At 36.3% G+C, this 20,857-nt stretch overlaps 1 protein-coding gene across 6 annotated transcripts in view; it reads right to left on the bottom strand.

Moving 5' to 3' along the window:
- The window catches only part of LOC18599617, a 32,664-nt gene extending 29,060 nt beyond the window's left edge, over nucleotides 1-3,604 (bottom strand). For all 6 annotated transcript variants that reach the window (XM_018121701.1, XM_018121702.1, XM_018121704.1 and 3 more), the window contains exon 1: nucleotides 521-3,604. In XM_018121701.1, coding sequence (XP_017977190.1) covers nucleotides 521-3,409 — 2,889 coding nt within the window. In that variant the 5' untranslated portion in view covers nucleotides 3,410-3,604. The remainder of the gene's footprint in view (nucleotides 1-520) is intronic.

Here is a 20,857-nt window from a genome sequence, read left to right as displayed (position 1 = left end):
TTTCCATTGGAGTGAAGTTATGACAAGCAACACTGCCACTAGAACCTCTTTATAACAGAAAATTCTAGCATAACGGACACTAAATTTAAATGAAATATATAACTTATATAGAATGATTCTTAAAATTGAAATTTTAAGAGTCTATTACCATGGAGATCATAAAATGTCTCTCCTTCTCAGTCTCTCTGGTTTACAAAAATTTTTTGATTTTGCAATTTACTGGTAAATTAAAAAAAAATAAGAAAGGAGAAATTAAGATAAATTATAAAATGAAGATGGAATAGTTTATAATTTTATTTTATTTCTTTCTTTTTTGTTGATTTTTTTGGTTCCAGAATTTTATTTTATATTATTTTATTTTGGATAATGGAGAGATTCTAAAGCATTCAGGACATTTAAGAATTAAATTAAATTAATACATGTAGCATCATTTTAGATGAATGAAGCCAATATAAGTTGGAGTTGGTAACTTGCATGTGACCGCTATATGCCATTGAATGAACAAAAGATAAATAATTACCTTTCCAGTGAAAAGTGGCGAGGCTATGCTAGACGTTGTGGAATGTTTCTTCTCTTGAAAGCGGAAGTTAATGAGCTGTGGTAGACATTGTAGTGTGATGGATCGTAATTCCCGAAGCTCAATTTGATCAGTTGCTTCATTGTCCCGTTCTCTGTCCGCACCAATAATGTCAACAATATTTTTGCAATCAGTTACTTCAATTTCTTGAAGCTGGAAGAGTTTTTCTGCTAAGGAGAATGAGAAAAGATTCTTCAATGAATCACAATTTATAACTTTAATGATTTTTAGACTTCTGAAACACTCCACGTAAATTTGAGCATGAGAGATGTTCTTCAAATTACTCAAATTGTGCAGAAATAATGACTCCAACAAGGGAAAGGCTTCGCATGAAATCCCACGAATTGAGTTAATGATATATTGAATTTCCGAATTATTTTCAACATGAACATTCTTCAAATGCGGAAAACCCGTTTCACCTAACTCATGAAGTGAACTTTTGACTCCCTGCACTTCGTTCACATAAAGGTCTTCAGTTCTCGTCAGCAACATTCTAATTCCACGATCCCAATTAATTCTTGTGTTTGGCATGAGCTTCAGTGTTCTAGAGTATTTATGCTTATCAAACCAATCCCATAGTGCTTCTCCTACGAAAATTTTGTATCTTTCCAACTTCGTTTCAGAGAATAAGTCTTTCGGTAGACTTTGTGCGTCACGAATATGAACATCTAAAGTAGTCAGACGGTCCAAATTCTTCAACTCAACAAGGCTAGCATTACCTTCAACATCCCATCGGTTAAAGCTATTGCCCATGTGCAATTCTTCTAAACAGGTCAAGCTTGATAGGATGTTTGCTGGAATCACTTCAAGTTTGAAACAATTGCTTAGATCCAACAACCTTAGCTGAGTTAGTTGTGCAATTTCATTGGGCAATTGCTTTATTTTAGAACTACAAAGGCTAAGGATATCCAGTTTCTTCAAGTTTGCAATAAGTGCTATGTCACTCAACGCACAGAAATCCAAACACAAAGTTTGAAGGTTCGTTAGAGAAAGAAATGAAGAAGGTAGAGATGGAAAGCGCATACCATTCAACTGTAACACCTGGAGATCATTCATCTTTTCGAAAAACGTGTCAGGAACTTCTGACTGGCGGTCATCGTCCTCAGTCAACAGAAATAGCTTAAGTTTCGGACATTCTAACACTTTTGGAAGCTCCTGATGAATGTCACCGTATGGTAGCGACAAAGCAGTGCAGTTGTTGAGTTTTCCCTTCTTCAGTAAGTCTTTCATGCGAATTCCTTCCTCTATAACAAACATCTGGTTCTCTTGAGACGCAATCGAAATGGAGACATCGCGGACAATGTCATGCATTTTCACAAACTCATCATTACAACCGCTGAGTAGCAAACTAGACGATTTGAGCTTATGAACCAAATCGCTCACACTTTTTCTTGCTTCCTCCAGAGTTCTAACGCCTTCCAACAAATCCAAACCCAAGTGGTGTCGTAGCAAGTAATTACGGATGGGAATATCAGAACCTTGACGGTACAGGGCACAGAGTCGGAATAATGATTGTGCTTCCTCTTTTAACCTTTCGTAACTCAACTCTATGATCGAGTACACCCCTTCCTCCATTCCTTCTATGTTTGTTGCATTTGACCTTTTTAGTTGTCGCAAAGCGTTCTCCCAAATGTCAAGGTTCATACCTTTCAATGTATTTGCAATTGTTGAAACAGCAACCGGTAAGCCTGCACATTTTTCAACGACTTGATTCGCTATCGGTTTGTAACTAGGATTGTGTACTACATCACCAACGATTCTGACGAACAAAGTCATTGCTTCTTCTCGAGATAAAATTCTGCATTCAAACTTCTTTTCAGCATCCATACGGCAGAGTACATCGAGGTTTCTTGAGGTCAGCAATATTTTGCTTTTAACGGTAGAAACTTTCTCAAGAGAACTTCCGTTAATATTTTGCATGATAGATCCTTGATTCTCATCAGGGGCAATATTTTGCATGATAGATCCTTCATTCTCATCAGGGGCAATATTCTTGTCATCCTCTAAAGAAATCCCAATAGCATCTAAGTCGAGTTTTGCCCAAATATCGTCTAAAATTACAAGGACCTTCTTATCACTTCTCAATCGCTGACGAAGCCGCATTGCTCTTCCAGACTCCGACTCCTCATCAAATCGCAAGCCTAGCATGTCCGCAATTTCTCCCTGAATGTTTGTTATGTTTGGATTGTGTGTTATGGTCGCCATCACAACCTCATCAAACAAGTACTCTTCCCTCACCGTCCTGGCAACTTCTTTCACAAGCATGGTCTTGCCCACACCAGGCATGCCGTACACCCCAATCATTTTGAGAATGGGATCCCTTAAGTTCTCCATGATTCCCTCCAGAATGCTGCCTCTTGATTGAAAAGCCTCATAATAATTGTTAGACATAGTTCCTATCCCCTCCGGAGCAGGACGGTATGAAATTCTGTCAAATCTTCCTTGTTCCAGGAGTTCAGCAACAACCTTCGCGTGTTCTTGTGCTTTCTTGCCTAGCCGGTAGTAAAACTTGACGTTAGGACACAGCGCATTGAAACACCTCTCCTTTGCTTTGTCTTCAAGGGCTCTGACTTTCTCGTCATATTCCTTGATTTTTTGGTCCACGCTAATCAGCCACTTCCGAACACCCAACTCAATCTTCTCCCCATTTCTTTCGGCAGCTTCAACAGCATGCTTTACACTCTCTCTTTCATCCTCTAACTGCTTAGCTTTTTTCTTGAAATCTTCAAGATTTTTCTGTCGGTCGAGAATGTAACTAACATGGCGTTTAATCGGAACGACTTTGGCAACTTCGGTGGCAAAAGAGCTACTACAAGTAGCAACAATCTCCATTTTTGTTTTTGGGTGCTTTTTGGTTTTGGCTTTTCCCTTCCCGCTCTTTTATAGGACGTGAAGCAAACCAAATAAATGAACAACAGAACAAGATGCAACGTCAGAACATTAGGCAAACCAGAAGTAACACCACCAACAACAATAAGGGTAAAACAGAGCAAGTGATAAAAATGGTGAAAAATGCGAAAGAGCTTTTTTTTTATTTTTATTTTGTGAAAAGTAATAGGAAAGAGCTATTAGGGAGTAAATGAGCAGATTCAGAGTATAGGACTAAGTTTGACTATGCATACTAAGAAAGAAAAGTCCTGTTCTGTAGCAAAATATTGTGAAAAGCCAAGAGTTAGCAACAAAGGATAAGCACGAAGATGAAGAGAAAAGAGTAGTCAAGCACTGGAGTGCTTTTAGTGTTGTGGGTGGGGGAAAATACCTCATCCCTTTCAGCCTTAATATATATAAACAATTAAAGGATAAGCACAAAGATGCAGAGATAAGAGTAGTCAAGCACTGGAGTGCTTTTAGTGTTGTGGGTGGGGAATCTACCTCATCTCTTTCGGCCTTAATATGTATAAACAATCAAAGGATAAGCACAAAGATGAAGAGAAAAGAGTAGTCAAGCACTGGAGTGCTTTTAGTGTTGTGGGTGGGGAATATACCTCATCTCTTTCAGCCTTAATTGAGAAAAGATATGTGAAAATGATAAGGAAGAGGGGTAAGCGAAACAACTCTTTGGAGAGGGACATTTTTTAGTGTACATTTGCAATTATTATTGAGTCAATCCAAAAACATCTCCTTCCTTTCCTTTACTTTTTTTTCTTGTTATTACAATCTTCAGTGCTACCCGCGCGATGCTGCGGTAGAGGACAGAAATCTTATTATTTTGTAATTTTTATATGAATTAAATTGAAAAATTAATGCGCAATGATTGAGCCAATATGCCAATGTCTTCTTTGTCTTTCTTTTCTTTCCAGCTGTTTCTCACCAATTTCATCTTTTTGGGAAGAGCAACAATTAATCCACCATGTGCCTCTTGCCGACACTCTAATTTGTGTGAAAAATTAAATTTTGAAAATATTGTTGTAAAAATCACTCTTTTATTTCAAGCTATCATCTTTTTTTTTTTTGTGTTTGAAAGTTTTGCAACTTATATTATATTTTTAATTAGAATTATTAGTTAGACTTTAATTTTACCCAAGTGTTTATTAAAATATGAATTACAATGTTCAAAATTATTATTTTTTACGTTTCAAAAGAAATTTAAACTTGCTATTTAATTTGAATTTGGCGGTCCTTTTTATAATATTTTTATCAAAGGCTGTTCCGCATTTATTGGTTTTTTTCTCATCTTTTAATTATATTTAACTATATGTTACTTTTATCACACTCCTTTATTTCAAAGTTCAAATCTTAACTTTATTGCTAATTAGAATTTAATTGGTAAAAATATAGGAAATAAGTCAAATATATCTTTTAATAGAAACATAAACATTAATTTGAAATAATTAAGTTGAATGATTCTAATCAAATCATTATTTAAATTTCTTGTAAATCAAATAATAAAATTTTTAAGATTTTTAAAATGTAATATAATAATATGACTGGCCAAAGATCATCATTTTTACGATGACTTGACTTGTTGCAGCCTATGTGAAATGTACAACTAATTTAAGTCATTAGCATTCATTATTATGTCCTCTCCACCTAAGCCGGCCCTATATGAAAAGCAAAATGAATTTTAAGTCATAATAACTATTATAAAAATCAGCTTTCTTTTTTAAGGAAAATACTCCTTTTTTTTTAAGTTTTACTTATAATAGTTCATTAATATTTGAAGTAAATAATTTATTTAAAAAATATTTTACGTTTGACGCATAAATCTTGTCATTAATCAATTATTACTATTTTCTAAATCAACCATAAGCTAAAACCCTTTCAAAATCTAGATTTCATTGCTCAAATGCTCCATTTTTTTATTGATTTTTGGCACTCTAATTTAGAATCAACTTGTGAAGAGAAATCATAAACTCATGTTTGTTTTTTGGTGGGTGACTCAAAGTGAGGCCAAAAGATGGGAAGAAAAAATGAAAGTTGAGTTGTTGAGTTAGTTTTTCTTATTTGTTTATGAGTTTAAAAACCATAAACCCATGTGTTGATCTAAGATTTTGCATTTCAAAACTTTTGCGAGAACTTGACATTTTTGAGTTGTGAAATTTGAAAGTGTTTGACAAAATTTCCAAAGAGCTATTGATAAATTATTGTGTTCATCCTTTTTATGCAATGAGTATTTTAGATATTTTATCCATTATCATTTACACAGTTTACACATTTAGAGCGGACAATAATTTTCTAGTTTGAAGTTCTTGGACTATAAATAAAAACGCTTCCATAGGTCTCTGCCAATATCTATCCATATTACAATAAAAAAAAGAAAAGAAAGAAAAGGCAAGTTGTAAGTCTTTGTCCCTTTTCTTTTAGTATTTTTTCATTCCATATAATTACTAATAAATTTCCCAGCGCTACACTCACAGCAGTTATAGTTCTTATTTTAAGAACATAAATTAATTAGTCAAATTTTTATATTTAGTAATTATTTTTAAATTATTATAAAAAATAAAACGGAGAGGGAAAATACTTAGAGAGCAAAGTCCTATTATGTAGCAAAATACTGTGAAAAGCAGAGAGTTAGCAACAAAGGATAAGAACAAAGGTGAACAGAAAAGAGTAGTCAATTGATTCGATTGCGTTAACAGAAAAAACTTCATTGAGAAAAGATATGTGAAAATAACAAAACAAGAGGGGTAAGTGAAACAACTCTTTCGAAAGGGACTTTTTTAGTAAATTAATTACAATAATTGAGTCAATGTCTAAGTCTATGTTCTTTGTTTTTAAAAAAAGAAAAAAGAAAAGGCTCAAGTCTTTGTCCCTCATCTGTTAGCATTTTCTCGTGCTTTTACAATTACTGGGCAATATGTCAATGTCTTCTTTGTCTTTCTTTTCTTTCCACCTCTTTCTCAGCAATGTCATCTTTGTAGGCAGAGGTACAACCTAAAGGCAACTTGGGAAATAATAAAGGAAAATCATTAAAGGCAAAAGAAAAGAAGCTGTCTTCGTCTACAAAGGAAAATGATGATTTTATTGAAGGCTTAAAAAATTTGACTTTACCATTCATTAGATTGAAAGAGTCAAATTTCGCTAAGTTTTCATTGAAGAAATTTGTATGGCCAATAAAAGGGTCATTGGTTGAACACGATGATCTTCCCTCTCAAGGAGCTAATGGTTTCAACCCTAATGCTTACAAGCTCCTAATAAGGGTTGGCTATAAGCAAGAAGAAGTTTTTAAATTGGTACACGAGCCTAGTGAACTAACCAAAAAAACTCCATAAGATTTTTCCAAGAATTGTAGAGTTAGGCAAAAAAAAAAGGGACAAATGTTGTCAAAGGTACAAAATCAGGGTTGGGATTTACACCCTTAAAGTTGAAGATTCACAAAGAAGCTTCAAGATATATAACGATTGAAGAAGTTAACGATGAGGAAGAAACTCTAGCGGAGTCATCTAGACTTTCAGTTTTCAATCGCTTGGGCACAACCATAACTCGAACTTCAATTTTTGATTGATTGAGCATGCCTTTAAATCGAGGTTCAGTGTTTAATCATATCAAGAAAGATCATACAAAAAGGACTTTAAGAAATTTTGTCAGTTCAAGGCTTAGAAAATGTGTGTAAAGCATAAGGAGCATAGCAACTTAGAAAATAGACAAAAAGCAAAAAATCAACCTGAAGATGGCCAAACCCCCTCCCTCCCTCAGTCACTAACTTTCTACCCTATACAAGACAAATCCTCATTATGGAGAGAGGAGAAGAAAGTACCTTGACAACAACCCCTAACTGGGATAAGCATGAAAAAATTATCATCTAAACTAGCTTTCAAACCCAACAAACCCAAAAAATAAAGGAAAGCATGACACAACAACCCTTTTTATCCCAAGACCATCCACTAGCTCAAGCCCTGCGAAGGGATGAGCTCTAGCACGGGGAAAAAGAGCATCCAAAAAACAACTCAAGACCCTTAAAAGCAAACCCCCCTAGAACTCTCCTCAACATCCTTTCCCCTAACTCAACATTAATCATAGCTCAAAAAGGATCATACATGAAAGAAAAAATGTTGATCATAGCAATTCCCTTTATCCCCTTTTATTTTTTATCAATTCATTCTTTTTTTCTTTTTTTCTTCTTTTTTTTTTATACTTGCTGTATTCTCATTTTCTTTTTTCATCCAGATAGTTCCCAAATGCTTCTCAATCTCATCATCATTTGTAAAATAGAAGAAGAAGAAAGAGTAAAACAAAATTATTCTTCTCGAAACTTGGTTAGCACTTAAAAACAACATGTTAGAAAGCCTCATCCAGACCTACTAATGAGCAAGAAAGACATCGAAGTAAGCACAAAAAGAAGATAAAGGAAAAAAATAAATAAGAAAAAGCTAGAAAAAATGAAGTTGCTTTACGTACTCTGCCCTTTCACTCACCAAGCTTCACATAATCCACTCAACAACGCTAGTCCAAAACTAATATAAAGTCATCTTTTCTTTGGATCCTTGACTTAGCCAAATCATCTGCCAGCTCATTCACTTCCTTAGGAATTTTCCTTACTTCACATTCTTTTATCCTTCTCTTAATACCTTTAAGACCTAGTATCTTTCTCTTAATCTTCTATGGAGCTTTGATCAGATTTCGGACCCAATCAACCACATTACTCGAGTTGTTTTCCATAATCAATGTGTAGCTCTCCACTTATTTTAAAGCTCCAAGCATTTTGAAGGCTTTTTTGATAACTAGCATTTCAGTGATATTTGCCTCAGTGACTCCTCTTGGTTTTGAGAACATAAGCTTTAACAGAGCCCTATTCGTTCCTTAACACTCCACTGAACGTTGCTTGACCCAAGTTCCTCTTCCTTGCTCCATCGACATTGAACTTAAGCCAACTTATTCTAGGTGATTCCCAATTTAAACCCTTTCCACCATGGTTTTGTGGTTTTGAAGCTTACTTATTTCTAGGCATCTTATAATCTCTTTCGGATAATGGAAATCATTCGGTTATTTTGCCTTTGCCCACCACGCCACCCTAACCCTGATGATGTAAAGACATTGGTCATTGTCCCACCTTTACCTTGGAACACAACTTCATTTCTCATTAGCCAAATGGACCAAGTAATTGCGAAAAACACCACTTGCCAAAGCCTCTTATTGCCTTCATGGATTAGTTTATTCCAAATCAAGGAAAAAGTGAATTGCTTTGATTTGTGTAACCTACTTGAGGCCTCATTGATTAATTCATCCTAACTAAATCTTCCAGCTTTCAATGTATCCAAAAGATAAATGATCTATCGTTTCTTCCCTTTCCTTACATAAGACATAGTGTTGAGCCAGCATTAATTAAACCTCTCTTGGCCAACTCTATTTTAACAGCCACCCTACCCCTAAGGATTCTCTAACAAAAGATCTCCACTTTCAATAGATCTATTCCTTACCACAACACCCTTCAATGTTTGTTCATAACCCCATTCCTTGTTGCCATTGATCTATAGTTGGAGCTCATTAAGTATTCTCCATTTGGCCTTCACTTCCAAATGATCGTATCCTTGTAATTGTCCACCATAGGATTTTCACTTATGACTTTAACTAGATTCTCCCACTGTTCTTCTTCGCACCTAAATAATTTCCATCTTAACTCCATTCTCCATTGACATTCTCTTTTAATCCATTGTCCATAATCATTAACTTTACTGGATTTATTACTCGTTAGAGAATAGATTTTGAGGAAGGCATGCTTCATAATACAACCTTCAATCCACTCATCACTCCAAAAATCAAAACTGTCACCTTTGCCTAAGATGAAGCCCAACCCTTCCCGAATAACCAGACTGTCTTTTCCTCCCATAATATCAATTTAATAATGTTTTTCCAAATGAATGATTATTTATTCACCTTCTTTGAGCCCGAAAGCAATTTAATAATCCAACTCTATCGTTGTCTTTGCCTAGGGTGCCCGTTATCCCCTTTTTTATTTAATATTGTTGCTGGGGCACTTAGTTATTTTATTAGGAGAGCTGAGGACCTCCAAATGTTTAAGGGAATCTAAGTGGGATAAGAGGGGAGATCGATTTCGCATTTTCAATATACGGGTGTTGCGATGGTGTTTTGTGGGGCTTGATTGGAGGATATTATCAATGTTATGAGAGTTTTGAGGTGTTTCCAACTTGCTTTGGGTTTGAAGATCATTTTCCAAAAGAGCTACCTATTTGGAATAAGGGTTTACAGTAATGTGGTTTCTTCTTGGGCTGATATTATCAAGTGCAAAGCTAGAAAGCTTCTTATGACTTACTTGGGCCTTCCACTTAGTGCTAATCTTAATAGGATTCAAACTTAGAGATCGATGTTGGAAAGATTCAAAGCTAAACTCAAAGGGTGGAAATCTAAATTATTATCTTTTGGTGATCGAGTTACCTTACTGAGATCTATTTTTGTGAATCTACCTCTCTACTTTATGTCAATCTTCCAACTACCATAGGGTGTGATTCAAAAGCTGAAAAAATTATAGAGGCGATTTTTGTGGAGTGGTGCTGGGCTGAAAAATAAAATGCACTTAGTAGAGTGGAAAAGAGTTTACAATTACAAGGAGTATGGTGGTATCAAGTTTATTGACCTTGGGCTTAAAAATAGGTCTATACTTACCAAATGGCTATAAAGATATGGCAATGAGACGGGTAGTTTATGGAGGGAGATTATTGATGCAAAAACTAGAGTTAACCCTAATTCTCTAATTCCAGCGGCTAGTACCAGCAGAAACTATTCTGTTATCTAGCAAAATATCACCATCCCCTTTTCCCTTACTAACATGTATTTTTTGCCAGTTAAATCCAATCTAGGTGTTGTTGTTGGGAATGGAGCAAACATATCCTTTTGGGATGAGGAGTGGCTTGAGGGAGGCATACTTAGAACTAGGTTTTCGAGAGTTTTTGCTTTAGCAGTTAAAAAGGAAGGAAAAATTAGGGACTTCGGGGAATGGATTGAAAGTGATTGGGTTTGGAAAATTGAACTTCGTAAAAGGTTTTCATATGGGAAATGGGACAATGGTACCAATTGATTGAATTACTCAAAGGCTGCACTATCACAAGTGAGTTGAAAGATAAAGTTGTTTGGAAAAGGGATGTTAGTGGCTTATACTCTGTTGGTTCCTTCTGTAGAGTGGTATTAGGTGCAGGGATAGTGAGAGTGTGTGGAAGTTAGTATGGAGGAATATGGTACCACATAAAGTTAAGGTCTTTTTGTGGCAACTCCTTTTAGGTAAAATTGCTGTGAAAAGCGAGCTTGTTAAGAGAGGTATGTTGAGTAGAAATAATGTTGTCTGTATCTTGTGCAATGCCAACTACAAGACAGTTCATCCCTATTTTTTCCACTACAAAGAGACTTGGAGACAATGAGGAGATTGGTGTAGCGCATGGAATGTGACTTGGTGTATGCCAAGCGATGCAATGACTTGCTTCCAAGCATGGTACTACACACAACTTAACGAAGGAGACAAAAATATTTGGGATATGGCTTTTGGTGCCCTAGTTTGGACTATGTGGCTAATGCGTTATGAGATCCTTTTCAATGGTAAGCAATGGGATGCTGATCAAGCTATAGAGCTTGTGAAATTAAGAGTGGCGAGTTAGGTGAAGGCTAAGTGGCCAAGCATGTGTGAAACCACGATTGACATCCTCCGATCTTTGATAGAGGCAAAGACACCAAAAAGAGTGAAAAAAACTAGCTACCGGGTGGAGTGGAGGCCTCCTGATATGGATTGGATAAAATTTAATGTGGACGGTGTTGTGAGAGGGTGCCCAAGAAAGGCCAATATTGGGGGTGATGAGAAACGAGAGTGGAGAGGTTAAAGTTGTTTTTCCAAAATACATTGGACTCGGGGATGCTAACCTTGTTGAGATGTTGACGATAAATGAGGCTTTTACCATTTTTGTAGCTTCAAAGTGGTTTGAAACCCATGCTCTTCAAGTGGAAAGCGACACATTTAATGTTGTCGAGTGGGTTTCTTCTCTTGACTTGGCGCCGTGGCAGTTTCGGGCTACGATTCTCAGGATTGAAAATCTTAAAAAGAAAGTGAAGGCTTGGGAAGTACAACATGTTTCCAGGGATGCTAACTTTCTGGCTAACGAGTTAGCCAAAAAAGGTGTTGTTAGAAATCACGATATCATTAATCTTATGCCTTGATTGTGTCTTAGGGTCCACTCAAGTTGAAAGGGCCTCTTTGATATCCTCTCTTTGGTCTGAATGGTTTGCTAACGCTTGTTGTCTTTCCTCTCCCTTCTTGTTGTTTCTCTTTTACCTTGATGTTACTGGGACTTGGATGAAGGTCTACTATGAAAATATTGTGTTGGTGGTGTCCCCGATTGTTTGTTTTTTTTTTAAGAGTGGTTGCCTCTAGATAAAGTTCGATCGGATGCTTGTTTAGATGATTCCCTTTGGATCTCATTGGTCATTTTACGTCATCCAAGATAATGGGAACAATGCTTGGCTATTGATTTTGAAGTTGGACGATGCACCTTAACTAGAGGGATGGGTTAGTGGAATAATTTTATACTGTCCTACATGTGGTTGGGAGTTATTTTATTTCTTGACGAATATCGAGAGAGAGGAAGAGGCGACGCATGGGAATGAGAGAATCTGAAGAAATTCTCATACTAGAAAAGTTGCTTTACAACTATATTTATATATAGGGTTTTTGTTGACCAGAGGAAAGATAAAGAATAACTGTAACTAATCTAACTAATAATTAAACTTTAACTAACTTTTAAACTTTAAAATTCTATTAATGAAACGATGCACTTTGTTATTGTTTGTGGAAGGCATTTATTAAAACGGTGCACATCATCTATCTTCTTAAGCCTTCTCCCCTTTAGACCCTGACCTGCTATTCTCTGTACAAGTTTCTACTAACAGGTTTTATTCAATCTATTGTGTCTAATACTCCCCCTCAAGAGGATGAGTGAATATTATGAACACTCATCTTGCCCAACAACTTGTAGAACTATCTTGGCTGTAGGGCTTTGGTGAAGATATCTACTATCTGTGATTGAGTTGAAATATGTATGGGCTTTATTATCCCAACCAGCACCTTTTCACGAAGGAAGTGGCAATCCATTTCTATATGTTTTGTCCTCTCATGAAATACTGGATTCTTACTAATGTGTATTGCAAATTGACTATCAGAGAAGAGACTTACTGCTTCCTTGTGAGATATTCTAAAATCTGCCAAAAGGTATTGCAACCAAATAATTTCACAACAGGTTGAAGCCATAGACCTGTATTCTGCTTCCACTGAACTTCTAGCCACTGCAGTTTGCTTCTTTGATTTCCAACTTACAAAAGAATCACCAATGAAAATACCAAAGCCTGTGATTGATTTTCGCGAGTCAGGGCATCCTGTCCAATCACTGTCAGAGTAGGCTGAAATTTTCATGTTAGACTTCGACTTCATTAGAATGCCTTGGCCTGGTGCCCTTTTAAGATATCTTATGACTTTGTAAGTTGTCATGAAATGTTCATTGCTTGGTTTGTCCATGAACTGGGACAAAACTTGCACTGCATAGGAGATGTCCGGTCTAGTAAAGGTTAAATACAATAATTTCCCAACCAGTTGCCTGTATTTGGTAGCATCATGCAATTCTTGCCCATCTTTGGTCTTGCTCAATTTATGATTATAGTCAATGGGAGTACTTACAGGTTTTGATCCAAGCAGGTCGTGCTCTTCTAAAAGGTCCAGGATGTATTTTCTTTGGCATATGGATATGCCTTCTGGAGATCGAGCAATTTCAAGCCCCAAGAAAAATTTGACTTTACCAAGATCTTTGAGTTTGAATTATGAACTCAAAAATCCTTTGACATTAGATGCTATCTGAGCTGAGGTACTCCCTATCAAAATATCATCAACATATACTAAAATTGCCACAAAGTTCCCACTGTTTGTTTTCATTGTAAATAATGAATAGTTTGATGTTGATTGTGTGAAACCAAACTGTAGGATAGAAGCAGTAAGATTAGCATTCCATTGTCTGGATGCTTGTTTGAGTCCATAAATGGACTTATGAAGCTTGCAGACTAATTTTGGACTTGTCTGATACTCCCTCTGGACAGAAAACCCTTGTGGTAGTTCCATGTAAACTTCATTTTCTAGGTCCCCATTCAGAAAAGCATTGTTGATATCAAGTTGTGATAGGTGCCAATTGTTTGAAGCAGCTAAGGCAAAGAAAACCCTTACTGTTGTTTGTTTTGCTACAAGACTGAAAGTCTCTTGGTAATCAAAGCTAGCAATTTGACTGAACCCTTTTGCCACCAGCCGTGCTTTATACCTCTCAACTTCCCCTGCAGCGTTTACTTTCACCTCGTATATCCATTTACAACCCACAACATGACAATTAGAAGGCAGTGGAACAATGCTCCATGTACCATTGTCTTCCAAGGCCTTCAACTTAACAGCCATAACATTTCTCCAATGAGGATAATTAATAGCTTGATGGTAAGAGCTTGGCTCATAAACAGATGACAATGAAGCAGTAAATATTCTACGTGCAGGTGATAGTTTGTCACAGGACAAGTATTTGGTAATTGGATGTGCAGTGGCTATATTTGAATGAGATGGTAGATCTGTATAAGATGCTTCCAGGTTTTTGCGAGTATGTTTAAGCCTGACACTCTTTCATATTAGTTGAGCTGTGTCAACTATTGTGTCAGGCTCAAGTGAATTGAAATTGCTGGCTGCAAGTTCACTGTCAGTTAATGAATTAATGGGTAATTCATTTACATTTGAAGTGGAAGTTTCTGGTATCTCTGATATAGTTTCAGACAAATGTGTTTCTATTGGCTCTTGGACTGGGTGAGGATAATGGAATGAATTAGAATCAAAATAGTCAAAATAATCAGCATGTACACGAAGTTTTTGATCAAATGCAGGACGAGAGGTATCATGCTGTGATGAATGAAAAGGAAAAATATCTTCATGAAAAACAACATTTTTGGATATTAGAGTTTTCTGTGCACAAAGATCATATACCCTATACCCTTTGATGCCATAAGGATATCCTAGGAATATACATTTGGTAGCTCTCTTATCTAACTTCTTCCTATTCTGTGCCAGTGTGGATACAAAACACAGGTATCCAAAAACCTTAAAATGATCATATGTCGGTGGTTTAAGATAAAACAACTCATATGGTGACTTATTCTTGAGAATTCTAGTAGGTACCCTATTTATAATATGTATTGTAGTGAGCACTGCATCCCCCCAGAAGTGTACTGGAACCTTAGACTGATGCATCAAGGCTCTTGTAACCATTAGGATGTGTTGATGTTTCCTCTCAACAATTCCATTTTGTTGAGGGGTATCAACACATGTCAAATGGTGGGTTATACCTGTTTTGGCAAAGAAATTTGTAACTTTAAATTCTTGGCCATTATCTGACCTTAAACACTTGATTTTAAGATTAAATTACCTTTGAACCATAGCATTAAAAGAAGGTATAATTGTTGAAACTTCTGACTTATTCCTCACTAGAAAAATCCAGGTAAAATGAGAAAAATCATCTACAATGGTAAGAAAGAAACGATGACCATTTAAAGTGAGAGTCTCATATGAACCTCAAATGTCCACATGAATTAGTTCAAAAGAAGTTTTTGTGCTCTGAGAGTGAATTGGAAAGGGAAGCTTTCTTTGTTTTACTAATGGGCAGACTTCACAGAATAATTCATTTGAACTTTTAACACTTGGAAATTGCTGATGGATTACATTGATCCTTTCTATAGGAGCATGACCAAGTCTAAAATGCCATAAATCAAAGGTTCTATTCATTGCATTGCAGTTACTAACAGAAGAAATAACAGGAAACTTAACAATTTTGTCAAAACAGTAATTTGATAAATCTTGAACTCCTTTCTTAAACTCCATGAGGTATAATCCTGATGAGCCCTTAGCAACCCCAATCACTTTCCATGAGGGAATATCCTGGACAATATAGTACTTGTCAGTGAAAAGAACATTGATCCTTTTTGAATTGGTCAGCTGACTCACAGAAATTAAGTTGAATTTGAAGCTCGAAACATACAACACATTCTTTAGAATGAATGAAGAGGTCAATTTAACTGCACCTATATGACTAACAACTACTCTTTTGTTAGTTGGGAGATGGACAAAACAATCCTTAACTGGTTTTGCATAGATAAAGTCATCCAAGGAATGTGAGATATGATCAGTTGCACCTAAGTCTACTATCCAGTAATTTTGTTTTATCATGCATATATTTGTATTTCTAAAGCTAGAGGGCATGTTGTTAGTGGTATTGAAACAATGATGGCCTAAAATGATACTTGAAAAAGTTGAGTTTACTAATGAATGCTTTCCCTACCGGTTGTTCGAGGAAATGCCCTTACCATCACTGCTGATTAAACCATTCTCATTGAGAATTTCCATAAGCTTGTTAACTTGTTGTGTTAAGATAGACATTTGGGACATGTTGCTTGAACCATGATGAATACCGAGAGAGAGGAAGAGGCGACGCATGGGAATGAGAGAATATGAAGAAATTCTCATACCATAAAAGTTGCTTTACAACTATATTTATATACAGGATCTCTGTTGACTAGAGGAAAGATAAAGAATAACTGTAACTAATCTAACTAATAATTAAACTTTAACTAACTTTTAAACTTTGAAATTCTATTAATGAAATGGTACACTTTGTTACTGTTTGTGGAAGGCATTTATTGAAACGGTGCGCATCATCTATCTTCTTAAGCCTTCTCCTTTTCAGACCCCGACCTGCTATTCTCTATACAAGCTTCTACTAGCAGGTTTTATTCAATATGTTGTGTCTAATATTTCTCCTGGGTGTGTACGAACTTGGAATATGGGGAATATTTGCATTTTGCCCTCCTCCCGTCCCTCTGCTCTATTACTCTTTTACTTTTCTGAAGTGCTGGATGTGTGTTGTGGAATGTGTCGGGTGGCCTTTGGGGTTGTTGATTGTGAATATTCTTTTGTAATTGTAGTCTCCACAGTATAGAGTTCAATACAGGGGCTTTGAATTTTTGTAAGTGTGAATAGGCTTATTTTGTTGGTCTTGGAAGCCTTCTGATCTTTTACCGGCATGCGGCGTAAAGACCCCAAGGCTTACTTTTGTAATACAGGGAACTTCCCCTATTTTTCTTGATAGTCAACACTATTTAACCTTTCAAAAAAAAAAATTTCACTATTTTTTTTTACTTTACTTATACTATAAAAAAGTGTATTTGTTACTTAATTTACTTGTACATTAAGTAAGTTTAGATCTAATTGATTATTATAAATAATCTCTTAAGTAATTTTTTATTTTTATCAAATAATTTAATTTTTTACTTAGATCTTTGATATTTTTTACAACTGAGAAAGTGAAGGGACGGTTTTATAGAAAGCTTGGAGATGGATGAGAAACACGTAGAGGCCAGTTGCAATGCAGAATCTGATATGAACTTTGATAGCAGAACTATGGGTGAGAACAAAAAGATGACATTTTGAAATTGCTGCAGGCAAGGAGAGTAAAGTTGGCGGTTTTATAGAATGCATGGAGATGGGTGAGAAACACGTAGAGACCTGTTGCAATGCAAAATCTTATTTGAACTTAGATAGCACAATAATGGTTGAGAATAGAAACTTGACATTTCGAAATTGGTGCAGACAATGAGAGTGAAGGTGGCAGTTTTATAGAAGGCATGGAGATGGGTGAGAAACACGTAGGGGCCTGTTGCAATGCAGAATCTTATTTGAACATAGATAGTAGAATTATGGGTGAGAACAGAAAGTTGAACATTTCAAAATTGCTGCAAACATGGAGAGTGAAGGTGGCGGCTTTATAGAAGGCTTAGAGCTAACTGAGAAACACCTAAGGGCCTGCTACAATGAATACTATTGTTGGGAAATTACGGAATTGTCCCTAAAGAATTGTCCAAGATCTAACCTAATCAATAGAATAAAGAAAGAAAGAAATCAAGCACACCCACAAGAACACAAAAATTTACGTGGTTTGGTCTTTTGATGACCTACGTCCACGAGCACAACAACAGAGAAAAATTCACTAAGAGAAAAAATCAAGATATTACAAGAACAGTCTCAAACTCATAACCCTTGTCCCACGTACACCTAAATCACTTTCTCTAAATCTAGGTGATAATTATTCTTTAACCCCATAGGGTCCTTTTATAGTACCAAATACAATAACCTTATCCTAATATAATTAGGAATTGTTATTTTAATATAATTAGATTTAAAGACTATTTTATATGGTATACTAATTTAATTAGAATTAAACAATCCTAATTAAACCACAATTCAAGACTATCCTAACAAATCTCCACCTTAGGCTTGAATTCACCAAGCTCCACCTTACGAACCAATATCTGTCGACACCGCCAATGCCCCAAAAGGCCTCAAGCACTATGAACACCGATCTCCAAGCAATGCTTGAACTTTATCCCAGAAACTGACTTAGTTAGCATATCTGCCGGGTTTTCATCTGTAGCTATTTTCTTTACTACAATGTCACCTTTAGAAATAATCTCTTGAATGAAGTAACACTTGACTTGGATGTGTTTTGTTCTCTCATGAAACATCTGATTTTTAGTCAAATGTATAGCACTTTGACTATCACAAAACATAACTGTTTGTGCTTGTTCAAAACCAAGATCACTAACCAAGCCTTTAAGCCACAAAGCCTCTTTCACTGCCTCGGTCACAGCCATATATTCAGCTTCAGTTGTAGATAAAGCAACGGTTGATTGAAGAACTGTTTTCCAACTGATTGCAGATCCTGAGAGAGTGAACACATACCCCGTTTGAGATCTTCTACTATCTAGATCACCAGCAAAATCTGAATCAGAGAAGTCAACCACATTACAACTAGTGTTTGCACCTCCTTCATATACTAAGCCAATATCTATAGTGCCTTTTAAATATCGAAAAATCCACTTCACAGCTTGCCAATGTCATTTTCCTGGTTTATCCATGAATCTACTAACCATACTAACAGCATGTGAAATATCAGGCCTAGTACATACCATAGCATACATAATGCTACCCACTGCATTAGCATAAGGAACACGAGTCATGTACTCCTTCTCATCCTCTATTTGTGGTGATAAACCAGTTGAAAGTTTTAGGTGTAGTCTCAATGGAGTAGTCACAAACTTAGCATCCTGCATTCTAAAATGTTCTAGTACCTTTTAAATGTATTTCTCTTGTGACAAACATAATCTCGACGCTCATCTATCTCTGACAATTTCCATACCTAATATTTTCTTTGCATCACCTAAGTCTTTCATCTCAAACTCACCACTAAGTTGCTCCTTTAAAACATCAATGTTTGACATACTTTTGACGGTAATAAGCATGTCATCCACATACAACAACAAATAGATAAACGAATCATCTGGAAGCTTTTTATAGTATACACAACCATTATGTATACTTCTAGTGTACCCATGTGCCTCCATGAACATATCAAACTTTTTATACCATTGCCTAGGAGATTGTTTTAGGCCATATAATGACTTTTTAAGTAGACATACACAATCTTCCATACCTGGAACAAGGAATCCCTCAGGTTGTTGCATGCAGATCCGCTCTTCAAGCTCACCATGTAAAAAAGCTGTTTTGACATCAAGTTGCTCCAACCCAAAGTTAAAATATGCCACTATAGCAAGCAACACGTGGATTGAACTGTGCCTCACGACAGGAGAGAATACTTCATTATAGTCAGTTCCCTCTCTTTGTGCATACCCTTTTGCCACATGTCGTGCTTTAAATCTAGCATTTTCAACCCCTAGGATCCCTTCATTTTTCTTGAAGGCCTATTTGCATCCCATAACTTTTTGGCCTTTAGGTGGTTTCACAAGCTCCATGTTTGATTTCGGTGTAAAGACTCAATCCCCTCATTCATAGCAGTTAGCCATTGAGNTCCTTTAAAACATCAATGTTTGACATACTTTTGACGGTAATAAGCATGTCATCCACATACAACAACAAATAGATAAACGAATCATCTGGAAGCTTTTTATAGTATACACAACCATTATGTATACTTCTAGTGTACCCATGTGCCTCCATGAACATATCAAACCTTTTATACCATTACCTAGGAGATTGTTTTAAGCCATATAATGACTTTTTAAGTAGACATACACAATCTTCCATACCTGGAACAAGGAATCCCTCAGGTTGTTGCATGTAGATTCGCTCTTCAAGCTCACCATGTAAAAACGATGTTTTGACATCAAGTTGCTCCAACTCAAAGTTAAAATATGCCACTATAGCAAGCAACACGTGGATTGAACTGTGCCTCACGACAGGAGAGAATACTTCATTATAGTCAATTCCCTCTCTTTGTGCATACCCCTTTGCCACAAGTCGTGCCTTAAATCTAGCATTTTCAACCCCTAAGATCCCTTCCTTTTTCTTGAAGACCCATTTGCATCCCACAACTTTTTGGCCTTTTAGGTGTTTTCACAAGCTCTCATGTTTGATTTCGGTGTAAAGACTCAATCTCCTCATTCATAGCAATTAGCCATTGAGAAGACTCGATATAAGTAATTGCCTCACGATAAGAGTAAGGCTCATTAGTCTCTACTTCTTCCGCCACAGATAAAACATAAGAATCAAAATCACGCTCCACACAAGTAACAAAATCATCAAACTTCTGAGGAGCTTTTGAAATCCTTCTAGATCTGTCTGTAGCAATGCTTCGTTGTTGTATATGAGATACTGATTCTTTTTCCTCTTGTGATTCATTTTGGATTTCACAATCATATTGCACTGTCCTAGGAGCATTGATTTCAAGCTCCACATGCTTGTACACTTCTTGGTCTGATGAGATTACAATTCTAGACTTTATCCCATGAAGTAATGTAGACTCGTCAAAGGTAACATCCTGACTTACCATAAACTTGGGGGATTTTGGATCAGTACACCACAGTTCGATAACCTTTTACCCCAAATGCATAGCCTAGGAATATGCACTTCTTTGCCCTCGGCTCAAGCTTACCATCATTTACATGAGCATGAACAGGACAACCAAATACTCTCAATATAGAGTAATCAGCGGGCTTACCTGACCAAACTTCCTCGGGAGTCTTTAATTCAATTGCAGTTGATGGAGATCGATTTACCAAGTAGCAAGCCATGTTGATAGCTTCTGTCCAGAATACTTTAGATAAACCAGCATTAGAAAGCATGCATCTTGCTCTATCAACAAGTGTTCTATTCATCCGTTCTGTAATAGCGTTTTGTTGTGGTGGTGTTTTGATGACAATGCGATGTCTAATGATTCCTTCATTCTTGCAGAATAGATCAAACTCCCCTTTGCAAAATTCCAA

This window comes from Theobroma cacao, chromosome 5 (genome assembly GCF_000208745.1).
Source record: "Theobroma cacao cultivar B97-61/B2 chromosome 5, Criollo_cocoa_genome_V2, whole genome shotgun sequence".
In the NCBI taxonomy this organism is placed as follows: domain Eukaryota; kingdom Viridiplantae; phylum Streptophyta; class Magnoliopsida; order Malvales; family Malvaceae; genus Theobroma; species Theobroma cacao.
This window is presented reverse-complemented; position numbering and strand designations above follow the sequence as displayed.